At 40.6% G+C, this 12,923-nt stretch overlaps 1 protein-coding gene across 1 annotated transcript in view; it reads right to left on the bottom strand.

Annotated features, from left to right (window-relative positions):
- Window positions 1–12,278, bottom strand: part of GYPC (glycophorin C (Gerbich blood group)) — a 37,171-nt gene extending 24,893 nt beyond the window's left edge. The window contains exon 1 of the mRNA XM_074911240.1: window positions 12,115–12,278. Coding sequence (XP_074767341.1) covers window positions 12,115–12,148 — 34 coding nt within the window. The 5' untranslated portion in view covers window positions 12,149–12,278. The remainder of the gene's footprint in view (window positions 1–12,114) is intronic.
- Between the last annotated feature and the right edge of the window lie 645 nt (window positions 12,279–12,923).

The following is a 12,923-nucleotide window of genomic DNA, read 5'->3' as shown; positions in this document are numbered from 1 at the left end:
CCTTAGAATTTGAAAGCCTCTCTCTGGTGTGAACTGTGAAGGAAATCATTTAGGTGGAAAACAGCATGTGCTAGATGTTCCAGCTTCCAAGCCCATTTTCCTCATTCAGTGGAGGAACAAGGGAGTGCCTTGCTCCCTGACACGAGCTGTGCCTTCAGTAATGCTGAGCTCCCAAGGTTGAATTCCTTCAGCTACAAGTTCTTCATTCAATGAGGAAAATATACCCTTCTCCTCTGGAATGAATCACAGACACAATCTTTAATTACAGGACATGTGCTCTCCCCCAAATGACTGATGCAGTTTCATCTCTGATAAAAACAAGCACCCAGACCTTCAAAGGGAGTAGCTTTTATTTCCCCCCCTGGCCGCCTCCAGCAGCTGACAGTTTCTGCAAGGTCCTGGGGCTGGGCTGAGCCACATTTGAAAGGGAGGGAGATTTTTCTAGCAATTTATTACTTAAAAACAGCACAGTAGAAGCAGCGGCGTGGAAGTCATGCTCTCACCTGCTCCACTACCGGCCTCTGGAGAAAACAGGACACAGGATATGCTTCCTGCCTGGGAAGGGCTTGTAGCAGCTAGGGAGAGAAGGCATGACCTTTTCCTTAAAGGAAATACAAGTCATGGAGAGGAGTAGCGGGAAAAAGTCCAGGCTGCATTTTACCTTTAAAAACAGTGTCATGCAGTCATACCTCCTCTTGCTTTTTCCCCCTGTGTTTAAAGCTGATCCTTACTTATTTAGCAGTGACACATTTTCCACAGTTTCATCGCTCTTTTCCACCCCATTGTTGCTCCAGTCAGTTATGAACCTTCTGACACAAGTCAGATGCTGTTGAAATGAAAGGTTTCATTCATTGCAGGCAAAGGAAATCAGACAAGGCACCCCAAGAGGAGAAGGGCTTGGTTCATGCTCTATTTCCAGCTCACAAATGGTTATGTCCCCAGGATGCAGAGATTAAGCATCTCACACAGAACATGGGAGGAGAAAGAAGAGTCTTTGTCTGAGATTCACAGATTTTAATGCATTCCAGAAGGGGAAATCTTTTACTGAGAAGTAACAACAAAGTTCAGAGAAATGCAAAAGCATTTATCTCCCCAGTCGCATTCCTGCCTGCCAAAAGTGGGAGGGGTGATTTACTCCTCCTTGGTACAAGGAGTCCCTTATGGATCATTAATCCACAGGGAGAATGAGCTCAGGAGACATAGGCATCTTTTCTTAATGTTTAAGAACCTTGACTCAGCAGGAAGTATTCTTCTTTGGGAGCATACAGGATCAGTTTATCTTTATTTGCTCTCCACTACCTCCTGCTTTCAATAGTGTTTCCTACAAGAGTTCTAGTTAACACTGAGAAATCCCTTTGCCTTCATTAAAATCTCTGTTAATAGTAGATGAGGCTGCTGTGAGCTAAATCAAGATATTTGAAGTAGCATAATATTTAAAAGTGAAGAACTGAAATCAGCAAATTCTGATCCAAAGTCCAATGAAACTCAGTATGAACAATCTCAAATTCCAGGGTACAAGTATCTCAGCACCACTGAGTTTAGCAATATGATGATAACGTGCAGTGAGCAGGGCATTTCCTGAGAAGCTCTCCAGAAACATGGAGGAGACACAAATGGTCAACTGTTTGTTTATATGTCAGGACCTCAGGTGATGAAGCTTTCTGTTTGCAGCTAGAGCTAATCACAAAACATACACCAAAACTTACGGTAGGAAAGGGATTATCTCTGGTGGACACCTCTTGTTATTATGTTCTCATTTCTTTGGGAGTAATAAAAAGAAAAATCATGTCATTTTGTCTCACTTTGACTCTCTGAAACCACCTGAACATATTTCCACAATTCTTCAGTTGCTAAGTGAGGAACATAAAAAACTGGTTATATCTATTCACAATATGCAGACATTTACAAAATGCCACTAGTCTGTAGTGGATGACATTTTATACTCTTTACCTTGGCAAAAAAATGTGCAGCAGAGAACTACATTTCTGTATTCAAAACTCCCAAGAAGCACTCACTCCATGCTCAAATTTGTCAGGTTCCACATAAGTCTGGTAAATCCATGTCCTTATTGCTGTAAATGACTTACAAGATCAGAAATGTAGCTGAAAGAGAAAACCCAAAGCTGGCTGCTGTCCTTGGGTTTTATGCTCTCCTGTGTGTCTGTGTGCGCATGCAGCATCCTTTATTTTTGCTCTTTGTCAAACACTGTGTCACAGAGTTAGGCTTTGACAAGTTGAAAAGTATGAAGATTAGAACAATCATATTTACATGTATTACCACCTGCTACTTCATTTCTTCCATGGTGCTTAAATGTTCAAGCATGTGGCTTTGAATCACACTACCTTTAATACACTTAAAAACTCTGTTAGATTTCCAGCTTGCTTTGATCTCCACAGTTTAGAGACTATCTCAGAGAGTACAAATAAATATGTTTAGGGGAAAAATATTTTCAAGGAGAAAACTCTAAAATCCTTCCAACTTGATATGCCTTGCCAGTTGATGTCACACCTAAGGTTCTTTTTTGCATTTTATCTTTATGCTTCAGGAGGCCTAAATCTCTGCCCAGAATGATCAACTTGAAGACGTAACTTGGTAAGACGGATGTGGTTAGTGGCCCTTATCATAAACACTGAAGTAGCAAATAATTGGTGACTTTTGTTTGGAAAAGAGATGGAAGAAGACATAATTTCTGTCCTGAGCAATTTACAGACTAAACAAAGCAAAAAGGATACATTTATGCAATGGAGAAGACTGTATTTCGTTAAGAAGGAATGGGAAGGATGTGAGAGGAAAGATGGTAAGAGCTTGCTATTAATCATAAGTAGGAAGGAGTCATTGATTGGAGAGCTGGAAACAGAGGAAGGACTTGGCTAACCCAGGCTGTGAGTAAACAGTTTCTTTCTGGGGCTGTACACCACCATCTTTTCCATTTCCCAACACACAAAGTCACCATGCATCACTGCCTTTGTGGTAATATCTTGAACTTGAAGTAATCTCAAATTGTTCCCTGTACAGCAAGTAAGTAGAAATGAGAACTGGGTTCTTGGATCAGGGTGTGGGATGGTTAACTTGAGAAGGAGATATGGGGAGATATGGTGAGGTAGCTGGGGAAGTAAGTGGTATGGGAGAGGTGTTTGGAGGGACCAGATCCGTCCAGCTCTACAAAAGATGAGATAGAAAGTGGTTTTTCATTTTTTAAATAATAATCAAGGGTCCTGACACTAACCATTGCTTGAGCTCTAGATATGGAAGAGAGGACACCTCTCAGTGGGCGATGGGAAAATGCCAAAGGCAATCAAAAAGGTTTCAAAAGAATTGGTCCCTTTCCATTAGGTGGCACAGCCTGCACAAGGACTGACAAAGCACCCTTCTCCTTCCTGACCTGGTATTATTCTTCTTGGCCATGCTAATGTTAGCAGAAGCCATTGACTCCACTCTTCTTCATGAATGGAGGCAGGGATAGGATAAAAGCAACAGGGTGTGCAGAGCACACTGAGTGGTTTTGAAAGAGTGAGAAAACCATGACTTCCCCTTTTCCTAAAGCAGAAGGGAAGTTGGAATGGAAGCATGTCTCTCAATGGCAGTTTTGTTTCTCCATCTGCTCTGCTCAACAGCTTATGCAGGGTTTTCTGTAGAGATGCAGTCTAATCCTGTGTATATCCCCCTGTTTCCACCAAGGGCTTAATTACCATTAGTAACTGGTAGTATAGTCTTATTTAAAATAAAAAATCCCAACGAGTTCAGTGAGGGGAAAATTGGATTTCTATGTAACAGAGTCCAAAAATCAAAGTCCATTGACGTAATTATGAAAATTCAAGAGAGACAGACAATAATAAACTCTCCTAATTGTGTGATCCAGGATGTAAAAAGTGTGCTGTAAATAAGAACTCCTATGTGATGCCAGGAAAGATCTGGAGGGGGGAGGTGTTGTTTCATAGCAAGCTGTGAAGATGAAAAAGCAAAGAGAAACCAGTGGAGAAGAGGGAGAAAGATGGAAGAGAGGGCAACTCCCAGAGGAAACAAGGCCTCAGCCGAGAGGATGACAGGGGAAGATCTATGTCTTCCTTGCCTGTGCTTTTCTTCCTTCCCACTGCCAGGACTGTAGAAGGTCCTCAAAAGAAGGGAGGAAAAGACATTTAACAACTGGGACCTGTGTGTCTCTCCTATGCTGAGATATGAGCATTTACCTGTGGGCTGAGAAAGGGACAGAGAGGATGGATTAGGAGGTACAGAGGATACCTGAACTAGACGACAGGGCAGGTGTGAGAGAGAGGTAATGATAGAGACTATTCTGCTCTTTGAGAGCATCCTTGTGTCAAAGATACATCAAGAATTTAATTTTCTGCTCTGTCTATTGAATAGGACAGGGACTGTGATCATGACATTTGAATGAACCATCAATAGTTAGAACAACCACCTCTGTTAGCTCATGAGTGCTGGCTATTAAAACCTCAGGAAATAACAGACTCTACTGAAAATGTAATTTCATAATAAAATGGTAAATTTCTAGCCCTAATACATGCTAAGAAAACCTTGAAAGCAGAATTCAACAATATACTGATACAGATTCCAGAAAATAGGAATAAAATAGTAAAAAACAAAGTGTCATTTTAAACATACTTCAGAATTTTTGAAAACATACACGTTTCCTGAATTCTTGCATGACCACATTTTTATGATAACTCTTCACAATCCACTAGAAATATTTTTTCCCTGTACTCATTCATACATGTAACTCTTTAATCACCTGAGATTAAGTGATTTGTGGGCTATTTGTTTTACCTAAAGATTATTTGGTTTAGCTCAAGTTGGTAATCAAGAGCTGCTTTTTTCATCTCTTGTTAAATGACTGAAATTTTTGAAACATCCTATTAGCAGATGAGAAGCATTTGCTTTTGCCATAGTAAGAATATTTTTGCAAAGGAAACAAGCTTATTTTTCTTGCGTACAAACAAATTTGCCTACACAAAGGGATCAAGTTAACTGGGAGTAACAATTCTGTGAAAGCTATTCCAGTATAAATTCATTTTCCCATAGCTGATTGAGGTGGACACAGAATTACATGATATGATTGAACTGATTAATGAATAAGTATTCTGTTTCCAAAGGAGGATAGTTATTCTTTAAAGAATAATTTCTATTTCAGAATGAATATGCTAAAATGATCAGTATTTCTAGAAAACAGTCCTGGAGATGCAACTAACAAATTCTCCTAGTACAGATGACCTACTAAAGGAGCACAAACCTGACCAAATCTCCTGCCTGCTTGAGGTTTTAACTTGCACAATTTACTGCCTGAAGAAGAACACAGACTTGGACTTTCCTAATCTGGGTTATCCCCTTTTAAGTAGTTTGATCCATATGGAACACCTACTTCCTCCTTGTTTCTTGAGTCATTATCGTTACTTTTCTCTGGATCTTTGTTTATGTGGACATGGGTTCTGTAATAGTCTCCAAGATGGATTTCAGCAAATGCTGTAGATACTTAAATTCAAAACATGGAGTGATCTATACCATTAATAGCTGCTAGGCCCTGACTGTATATACACTCAGCAGAGAGACACACCTGAATCTGGCATTTGCAAGGGACAGTTTGCATAAGGCTGTTTTGCTAATGTTTTACTACATCATGTAAAAAGGATATTTTGTAATGTTTCCTAACTTCTTGTAAATAGCCCAAATCATCTTCTCGCCTTCTTTCTTGTTACTGAGTTTGTCTTTGCTAAGCCTTCAAAAATCTAGTCATTTTTTCTGCTACTTTTGAAGGTATCTATCATATATAAAGGGAAATGTGAGCTTGTGGGTATTGGTCTGTCTACAGAGATGTAGTCAGGGAAATAAAACTCTCCATACCCAGAAGTCTCAGTTGTGAAAAGCCATATAAATAGTGAAAAGGGTGGTTTGGGTATATATGCATGTCTGTGTATATGTATGCTTACAGATATACACTCTATTATATATACATACACTCTTTGAGTGTGTATGTAGGTATATAAAGAATTAAAATCCATTTTCTTGGTTTGATGTTACTAAAGTTGTCTCTGTTTGCAAATCTAAACACCTACACATATGTAAAAACTTGTGATGTCTGATTCTGCATTGCTGTGACCTTGTCACACATGCTCATTATAATGTGGACTGCCTCATAAAACTAGACATTTTAAACATGCAGTTCCCAGTAAAATAGGCATTCATCACTCATGATAATAACATGGAGCTGTCTCAGGGTGTGTTCAAAAGCCCCCCTGCAACTTACTGATAAAAAGCTTAACTCCATTTCAGGGCTTATCTGAAGAAGAAAGAGGTAGACCCTCACGAAATAACTGATTTTTTTTTTTCCTAAGATGAAAAAGAGAGGGAGAGAGAAGAAAAAAAAAACCCAACTTTAAAACTTCAATGCAGTAGAACAAGTTTAACCCGTTGAGATTTTAAGTGAAGTTTTCTGCTTCATCAGGAAGAACCCTGTGGTGAAACATATGTCAGAAGAGAAGAAGATATGAGAAACTGGCCTCCTTTGCAGATGAGAAGATTAATTAAGAGGAAAATCACTTAGCCAGATGTCTCATTGGTGAGACTACACGTGCAAGGTACATCTGCAATAAGGGAGCAGCATAGCACAGACAGGGCATTTGATTTCCATGCTAATATTGAAAAGATTAGATCATGCTGACTCTTGGAGAAACGGAGGAGTTCGGATCTTATTTCAGCTACAAATTAAGAGCTCCATGTCTGTTGTTATAACATTGCAGTATTGTTACTTGATGCAGTTGAGTTATGGTTACAAATAAATTATCCAGAGAAGGCAGTCTTTTTCTCCATTCATGTTCATAAATTGTTGGCAAACCAAACCTGATTTCTTCAAGTGCCACTTTTCTTCATTTGCCAAGCAGTTTTTCAGAAGGCTTAGCAGCTGGTGAATTTTCCATCAACTCATTACTGGGGTAACACTGTCAAATTCATTTGACTTCGGAACTTAAGTCTTTCAGAAGTAAGTAAAACGTAGTCTGTCTGTTGTCCAAATACTTGCCCAGCTAAGGTCTTCATGTATTCTTGTCACTGCAGCATCTGCATGTCCCCCAATTTTTCATGCTTTTCCTATCACAACTTGGATGTGAAGCTAGTCCAAACGCCATGTTTAAGTTTTCTGATCTTTCTGTGGGAAACAAATAGCCTGATTGCTAAATTACTTCTGAGCTACATTTTTTTCCTAAGCATGCATTACAAAATTAGAGAGTGGGAAGCAAAGAACTGTTGCCCCAGTGGATCTACTGGAATCATTACTAACTCCTACCTCCTGGCTGCTATAAATGCCTTCCCATAGCCAAAAGCTGCATCTCTAGCAGTGCCCCTGAAAAGCCGTCATTTCTCTCCTACCTGTGATCTGTCCTCTCTATGTAGTCTAACAGCCTTTTGAAGAAAGGGTGCCTGTACAGCACCTAGCACAATCAGATCCCTCTGTTGGCTTGAATTTCTCTATGCTATAGGAATACTAATCCCTCCCCAACAATAGAGACAGGCACTCCACAGAGCAGACACACAAACAGACTTTCATTAGAGAATGCAGTCCTGAAAGCCTGTTTTACAAAAGGCTTTGCTGATTGGACTCAGTTATTTGAACAGTGATGGATACAGCGTATATTCCATGAGAGCCTAGAAAGAAAGGTGCAGCAGTATCAGCAATGAGATGCAGACACCGCACAATTCTGTAATACTAATAGGCTTAAGCACATAACCAGTCATAACCTGAATCTTTAATGTCTACTGTGTAAATAATCAGCTTTTTTTTTTTTTTGTGAAAAGCAGTGCCCAGAAATGCTGAGAACTGTGTATTTTAAAAAAGCAGACTCCTGTTTGGGTGGACATCCCCCCCATTCCCTCCATCTTAGCAGTTTGCCAACATTTCTTCTGTTAATTACCGAAATTTCAGGTACATTCTGAGCCTTTCAGTTTGCAGACTTTCACATCAACATCTCAGGCAATGAGGGTGTGAGGGAGAGCCCTGGGGTATAAAGCCAAATTTTCCATTTCATATGCACAGTGGTGGGAGACAAATATATAAGCAGAGGCATTCAATTTACATAAATGCTTGTGGGACACGTTCTGAGACTTCTGTGCTAAAAATGAAAGGTTATTATGATCTATAAGTTTCCTTGCTTATAAATGCTCACAGGTTTACCAGTGAAGACCAAAATTTTCATAATCAATAGCCTCCATTTTTGTTTATTAGTTACTGTCACAGACAAGCGCTTCTGTTGATTAAGGACAATGAAATCAAAGCTATTGCCAAGGCAGTGAATAACATGATTAAAAGTCTACGGGGATCATTTGTGGCTTTTTGCAGGCCCCATGTGAAAGGTAAGTGGTATTACTCCAGGAACATTTAAAGGACCATTTTGCAGTCCCAACGTGTATCTCATAATGAGTTAAAGATGGAGCAAGGCTGTTCTCAGAACCCCACTTGCCATTCATAGCTGTTGCTTTGTCTTTATCAGGAGCCACCTTTGCTGGGCTCTCAGCCTCTTTGGAGGGGACAGCCCACACGTACTTGTCTCTTTTTTTTGTTAGAAGCCCTTGCTGTCATTGCAGCAGGTGGAGAAGCTGGGCACGATGGAATTGATACCTCCTGTGGGACAGGGGCAGCACCAGGGTCTGCTCCCTGGGAGCAGGGCAGGGCCTGCGCCTGGGCTACTGCTGAACTACAGCTGGCAATGGAGATGGAAAGCACACAGCTCACAAGGCTTGCGCTGCTTCACCCTGTTCCTGACACTCCTCCTTCTCTGCAGCTGGACTGAGGCCCAGCCTTGCCTCCTTTTGGGCCAATTCTTCTACACAGCACAGACCACACTGCTTCCCTACCCACTCAGAAGGAAGACCTTATCTGCTGGTAGGTGATGAGGAAGAGAAGCCTCCAAAAACTGCTGTCCTTAACCACTAATTCCTTTGACAGATGGCATTTGGAGTATGAGGCCCAGATAAAACATTCCCAGCATGCCGAGTACAGATTAAATCCTGTAAGGTGCACAACGCTTTCTTCAAGGGGATGGACACCTTTGACCCCTAAAGACAGCTTTGCATAGATCACTGCCTACCCAGACCGAACCTTTGACCTGGTGACATTTATTTGCGTGAGTCCTTCACCTCATTTGAGCTGTCCTGTTGCCTTGGAACTGGGTCACTGCAGTCTAAAAGGAAGAGGATGAAAGCTGCAGTCTGAACAGAGATTGCCAAACCTGTGGAATCCCTCAGATTTTGTAATAAGTCAGGCAGCTACTGCCTGTACATCTGAGCAGAGATGGAAGTGATGCAGTGAAAAATTAGGAAGTTCACATTCCTGCAGTCAGGCTAGATCCCTTTTATATCATAATATTAATAAGATGGGAAAAAAAAAAAAAGAAACTGGAGATATATTCACAGCATGACACTATATTCAAACTGAGCCAATAAAATTCAAGCCCAGCTCCATTTTTGGCTTTGGTAGCAGACTTCTTTACTTAGGTATTCCATTTTTTTCCAGCCACACACAAATGTCCTTTAGCAATGAATGATGGAGTAAATATACATACGCTGCCTAACAGCAGCAGGCTGAATTACTGGCTCCCTTGCCTCTCTGCTGAGTACACAGAGTCCACTAAGAGTGACGGGATATCTGAGATGGGCATGGGACGTGCCTGAGGTTAGATGGTGTGGCATCCCTGTATAGAGGCAGGGTTCACAGAGTTGAGTATCTTAAATCTGAAACAGTAGTTTGCTCCCACCTGGATTGCCAGGATCATACCGTATTTATAGAATGAATAAAAAATCCTTATCGGCTGTGAGCAAATACAAGGAGATAAGTGAAGAACATCAGCAATTAGGTAATTTAACACTGTTCAGTTTACATCAGTAGGCAGCTGCTTTGTGGCCTCACCCGCAGGTACTGTGCAAAGGATTAGTATGTTCAGTATAGTCAAAGGTTTTGTTGTTTCTTTATGCATTTTCACACCCATTTCAAGGATCCTCACTATGGTTATGAAGCAAATTCATATTCCCAATTACTCTGCCTCTCTGGCAAATATATGCTGTCCATGCTGCATAGTGCCTGTCAATAGACTGATCTTACAATAGCTTGTTTCTTTCAGAAATTGATGGAATTTTAATAAGAAATAAGACCCTTTTCCCCAAGACCTACCCCAAAACCTTAGCCATCATAAAAGCAATGCATCAAACTTGCATTATAAAAGGAATATAGTACTATCAGATTTCCCTCTAATTTAATGTTTTTCTTAATCTGTAAATTTGTTCCATGTAATTAAAAAAAAACAAAACAAAACAAAACCAAAGACGGAGAAAAAATACAGGAACATTCTGTTTGAATCAGTAATGGAAATTATGAGAGCAATAAAAGCATAGATGGTCACTATTTTTCAGTCAGTATACTTCTTCTAGCTAGATTGCAAGCCATTTATATGACCTTAAATTGTATCAAGCTGAGAATTCCTACCCAGATTTTGGAACAAACAAGAGAACCTGGTGCATCAGACTTTTTTTGTTATGAACAGACAAAAGGCCCCACGGCATACTAACTCTACATCCAGATCCAGCCTAGGGCCTTCTCCAGTGTCCTCTGACAGCCTGGGTCTGCCAGAGAAGTGATTTGCAATGTATTCAGAACTGTAGAGCTGGTCCTGGACTTGTCACCTGGCCAAGCCTGTTACTAAAGATACATGATTGAGCCTGGAGCCTTGTTGATATTGCACAATGAGCAAAATGCACCTCAATGAGTCATGACCACCCTGCTGCACAGGCTTGGAGAGCACCAATAATAGTAATTTACTCAAGTTTTCCCAAACCCAGACTTTCAGAATCCTGAATTAGCCTGTGTGTTTCTTTCCTATCAATGATAGAAAACAAACTGTAACAGAAACAACAAAAACCAAACTATAATATTCTAAACTGCTGGGAAAAAAAAAAAAAAAAAAGAAAGCTAGCATCTAATCTTTATTGTTGGATAGAACTTGCAAAAAGGACTAAAGGGTAAATAGGATTTACTCGTCGGGATTTCAATATGATGCTCACTGTGTCATTTCTGCTGGATCAGCCTGCCTCATTCAAAGCTTGGGAAACATTGTCAGTGTCAACACCCATACAGAACAAATATTCTTACAGAAATCTCTGGATCAAATCCTGAATCACAGGCAGCTCCCATCACTGCCATCTGTACTTTCTGCCTTCATTACTGATACCACCGTATTATAAATAATTCTGCTATTGGCAGTTTGGTTATTAAAAATAATACAAAGCTACTGTCTTGAATTAAACCAGGAAAGACCTTACTAAAGCCATAGAAGAGATATGGAGCTACTGCATCACTGAAACCTCAGAGTTTTCTCATTGACTTTTCTCACCTTATCAAATCAGAATCCACTCCCTTCTCCTCCCTTTTTTAATACTGTCCCAAAATGAACACTACCATGATGCAGCTGACCCTCTGTGCGCACTTGCCTGTTTGGGCCAAATTCCCTCTTTTCAAATTTACTGAAATATGAAGAGTTACACCAGCAGAGGACTTGCCCTTCTGTACCCTCTCTTGCTGAGAAACTAATTCGCTAGTCCTTAAGCCCATGTTTCTAAATTTCCAGGAGCTGAAACACATTGTGGCTTTAAATATAGACTGTCAGTTTGTGGCTTGCGTCTCATATTACACACAGACAGCTTGAGACTCTAAACACAAGTTGGGCAGCACCATTAGTATCTTAGAAAAGCGTCAGTACACTTTCGAAATGCTCTATATTTTCATTCCTGAAGGCGGGGGGAGGGAAAAACGTAAATGAAACTTTTCTAAGCCAGGGTTTAGGTGGAAATGTTACTAACTTTGCTCGGTCCTATTCAGGAGCCAGAGTTTGCAGAGCCCATTTCAGTTCTTCACACACACACACACGCACACAAACACAAAGAATAAAAAAGAAAACAGTTTCATCACAGCTTTTTTTCTTCAGGGTTAGTCTCAGGCATTCTTTTTCTCTTTTCTCTTTTTCTCTTTTTTGCATATGTAATGCATTAAACAATCTTTTCCTTAAGTGACAGACTGATAAATCCACTCTTATTGTAAGGAGGGGGGGAGATAAGGGTACTCACGTGGTTGAGATGTCGTATTGTTTTGGTAACTCATAATTTACGCCTTTGAAAAATGCCTTATTTGTGTTGACAGTCTCTCTTCCCTGCTCAGAACCGACGGCGGGATTGAACAGAACAGCTGGAAGAGCCCAGGAAAATGCTCCTCTTGTTCAGGCTCTCCTTGCCTGGCTCCTGACCCTTTTACAACTGGAAAAGGAAACAGCACATGTGTCATTCTCTTTTGCCTGTGTAGCTCACATGAGCGGGGAGGGGCACCCATTTGCAGATAGCAGTAACTGTATTCAAGTTTCGCAAGTTGGATGTATTCCACCCCTTTGCTTTTACTAGCCAGCAACCAGTGGAAAGAAAATGTTCTTTTCATTCTTAGCCAAATCTAGACGCACCTATTAGATTCACTTCCCAAACCCCTACTCACTGCTGTTGATATTAAGTGCAAAACTTGCTGCTGACTCCCTTCCTAAAATGCCTGTTATCAGTGGGTGAGATTGAAAGTAGGGCTTTCAATTTTCATTGCCCAGCAGCACCCTTAACACTCACAGTCAGATTCTGTCCTTTTAACAGGTGAAAATTGCGAATGACATTTACTGGGTCAGAGTAGTTATGTCAGCATATATCATGAATCTATACTGTGCTCAGAACAGGAGGAACCTGTGGCTGTAGGCACAGGTAAGTCCAGTCCTGGCTCTGACACAGGCTTCCTATGGTACCTTGAGCAAAGCATTTAATATCTGCCTCAGTATGCCATCTGTACACTAAAGACGATACAACTGATTTCCTCCAAGTTTTGCTATTTTTATTTTAATCTGCAG

The sequence above is a fragment of the Athene noctua genome, chromosome 7 (assembly GCF_965140245.1).
Source record: "Athene noctua chromosome 7, bAthNoc1.hap1.1, whole genome shotgun sequence".
In the NCBI taxonomy this organism is placed as follows: domain Eukaryota; kingdom Metazoa; phylum Chordata; class Aves; order Strigiformes; family Strigidae; genus Athene; species Athene noctua.
Note: the sequence above shows the minus strand (reverse complement) of the source record. Positions and strands in the feature narration are given on the sequence as shown.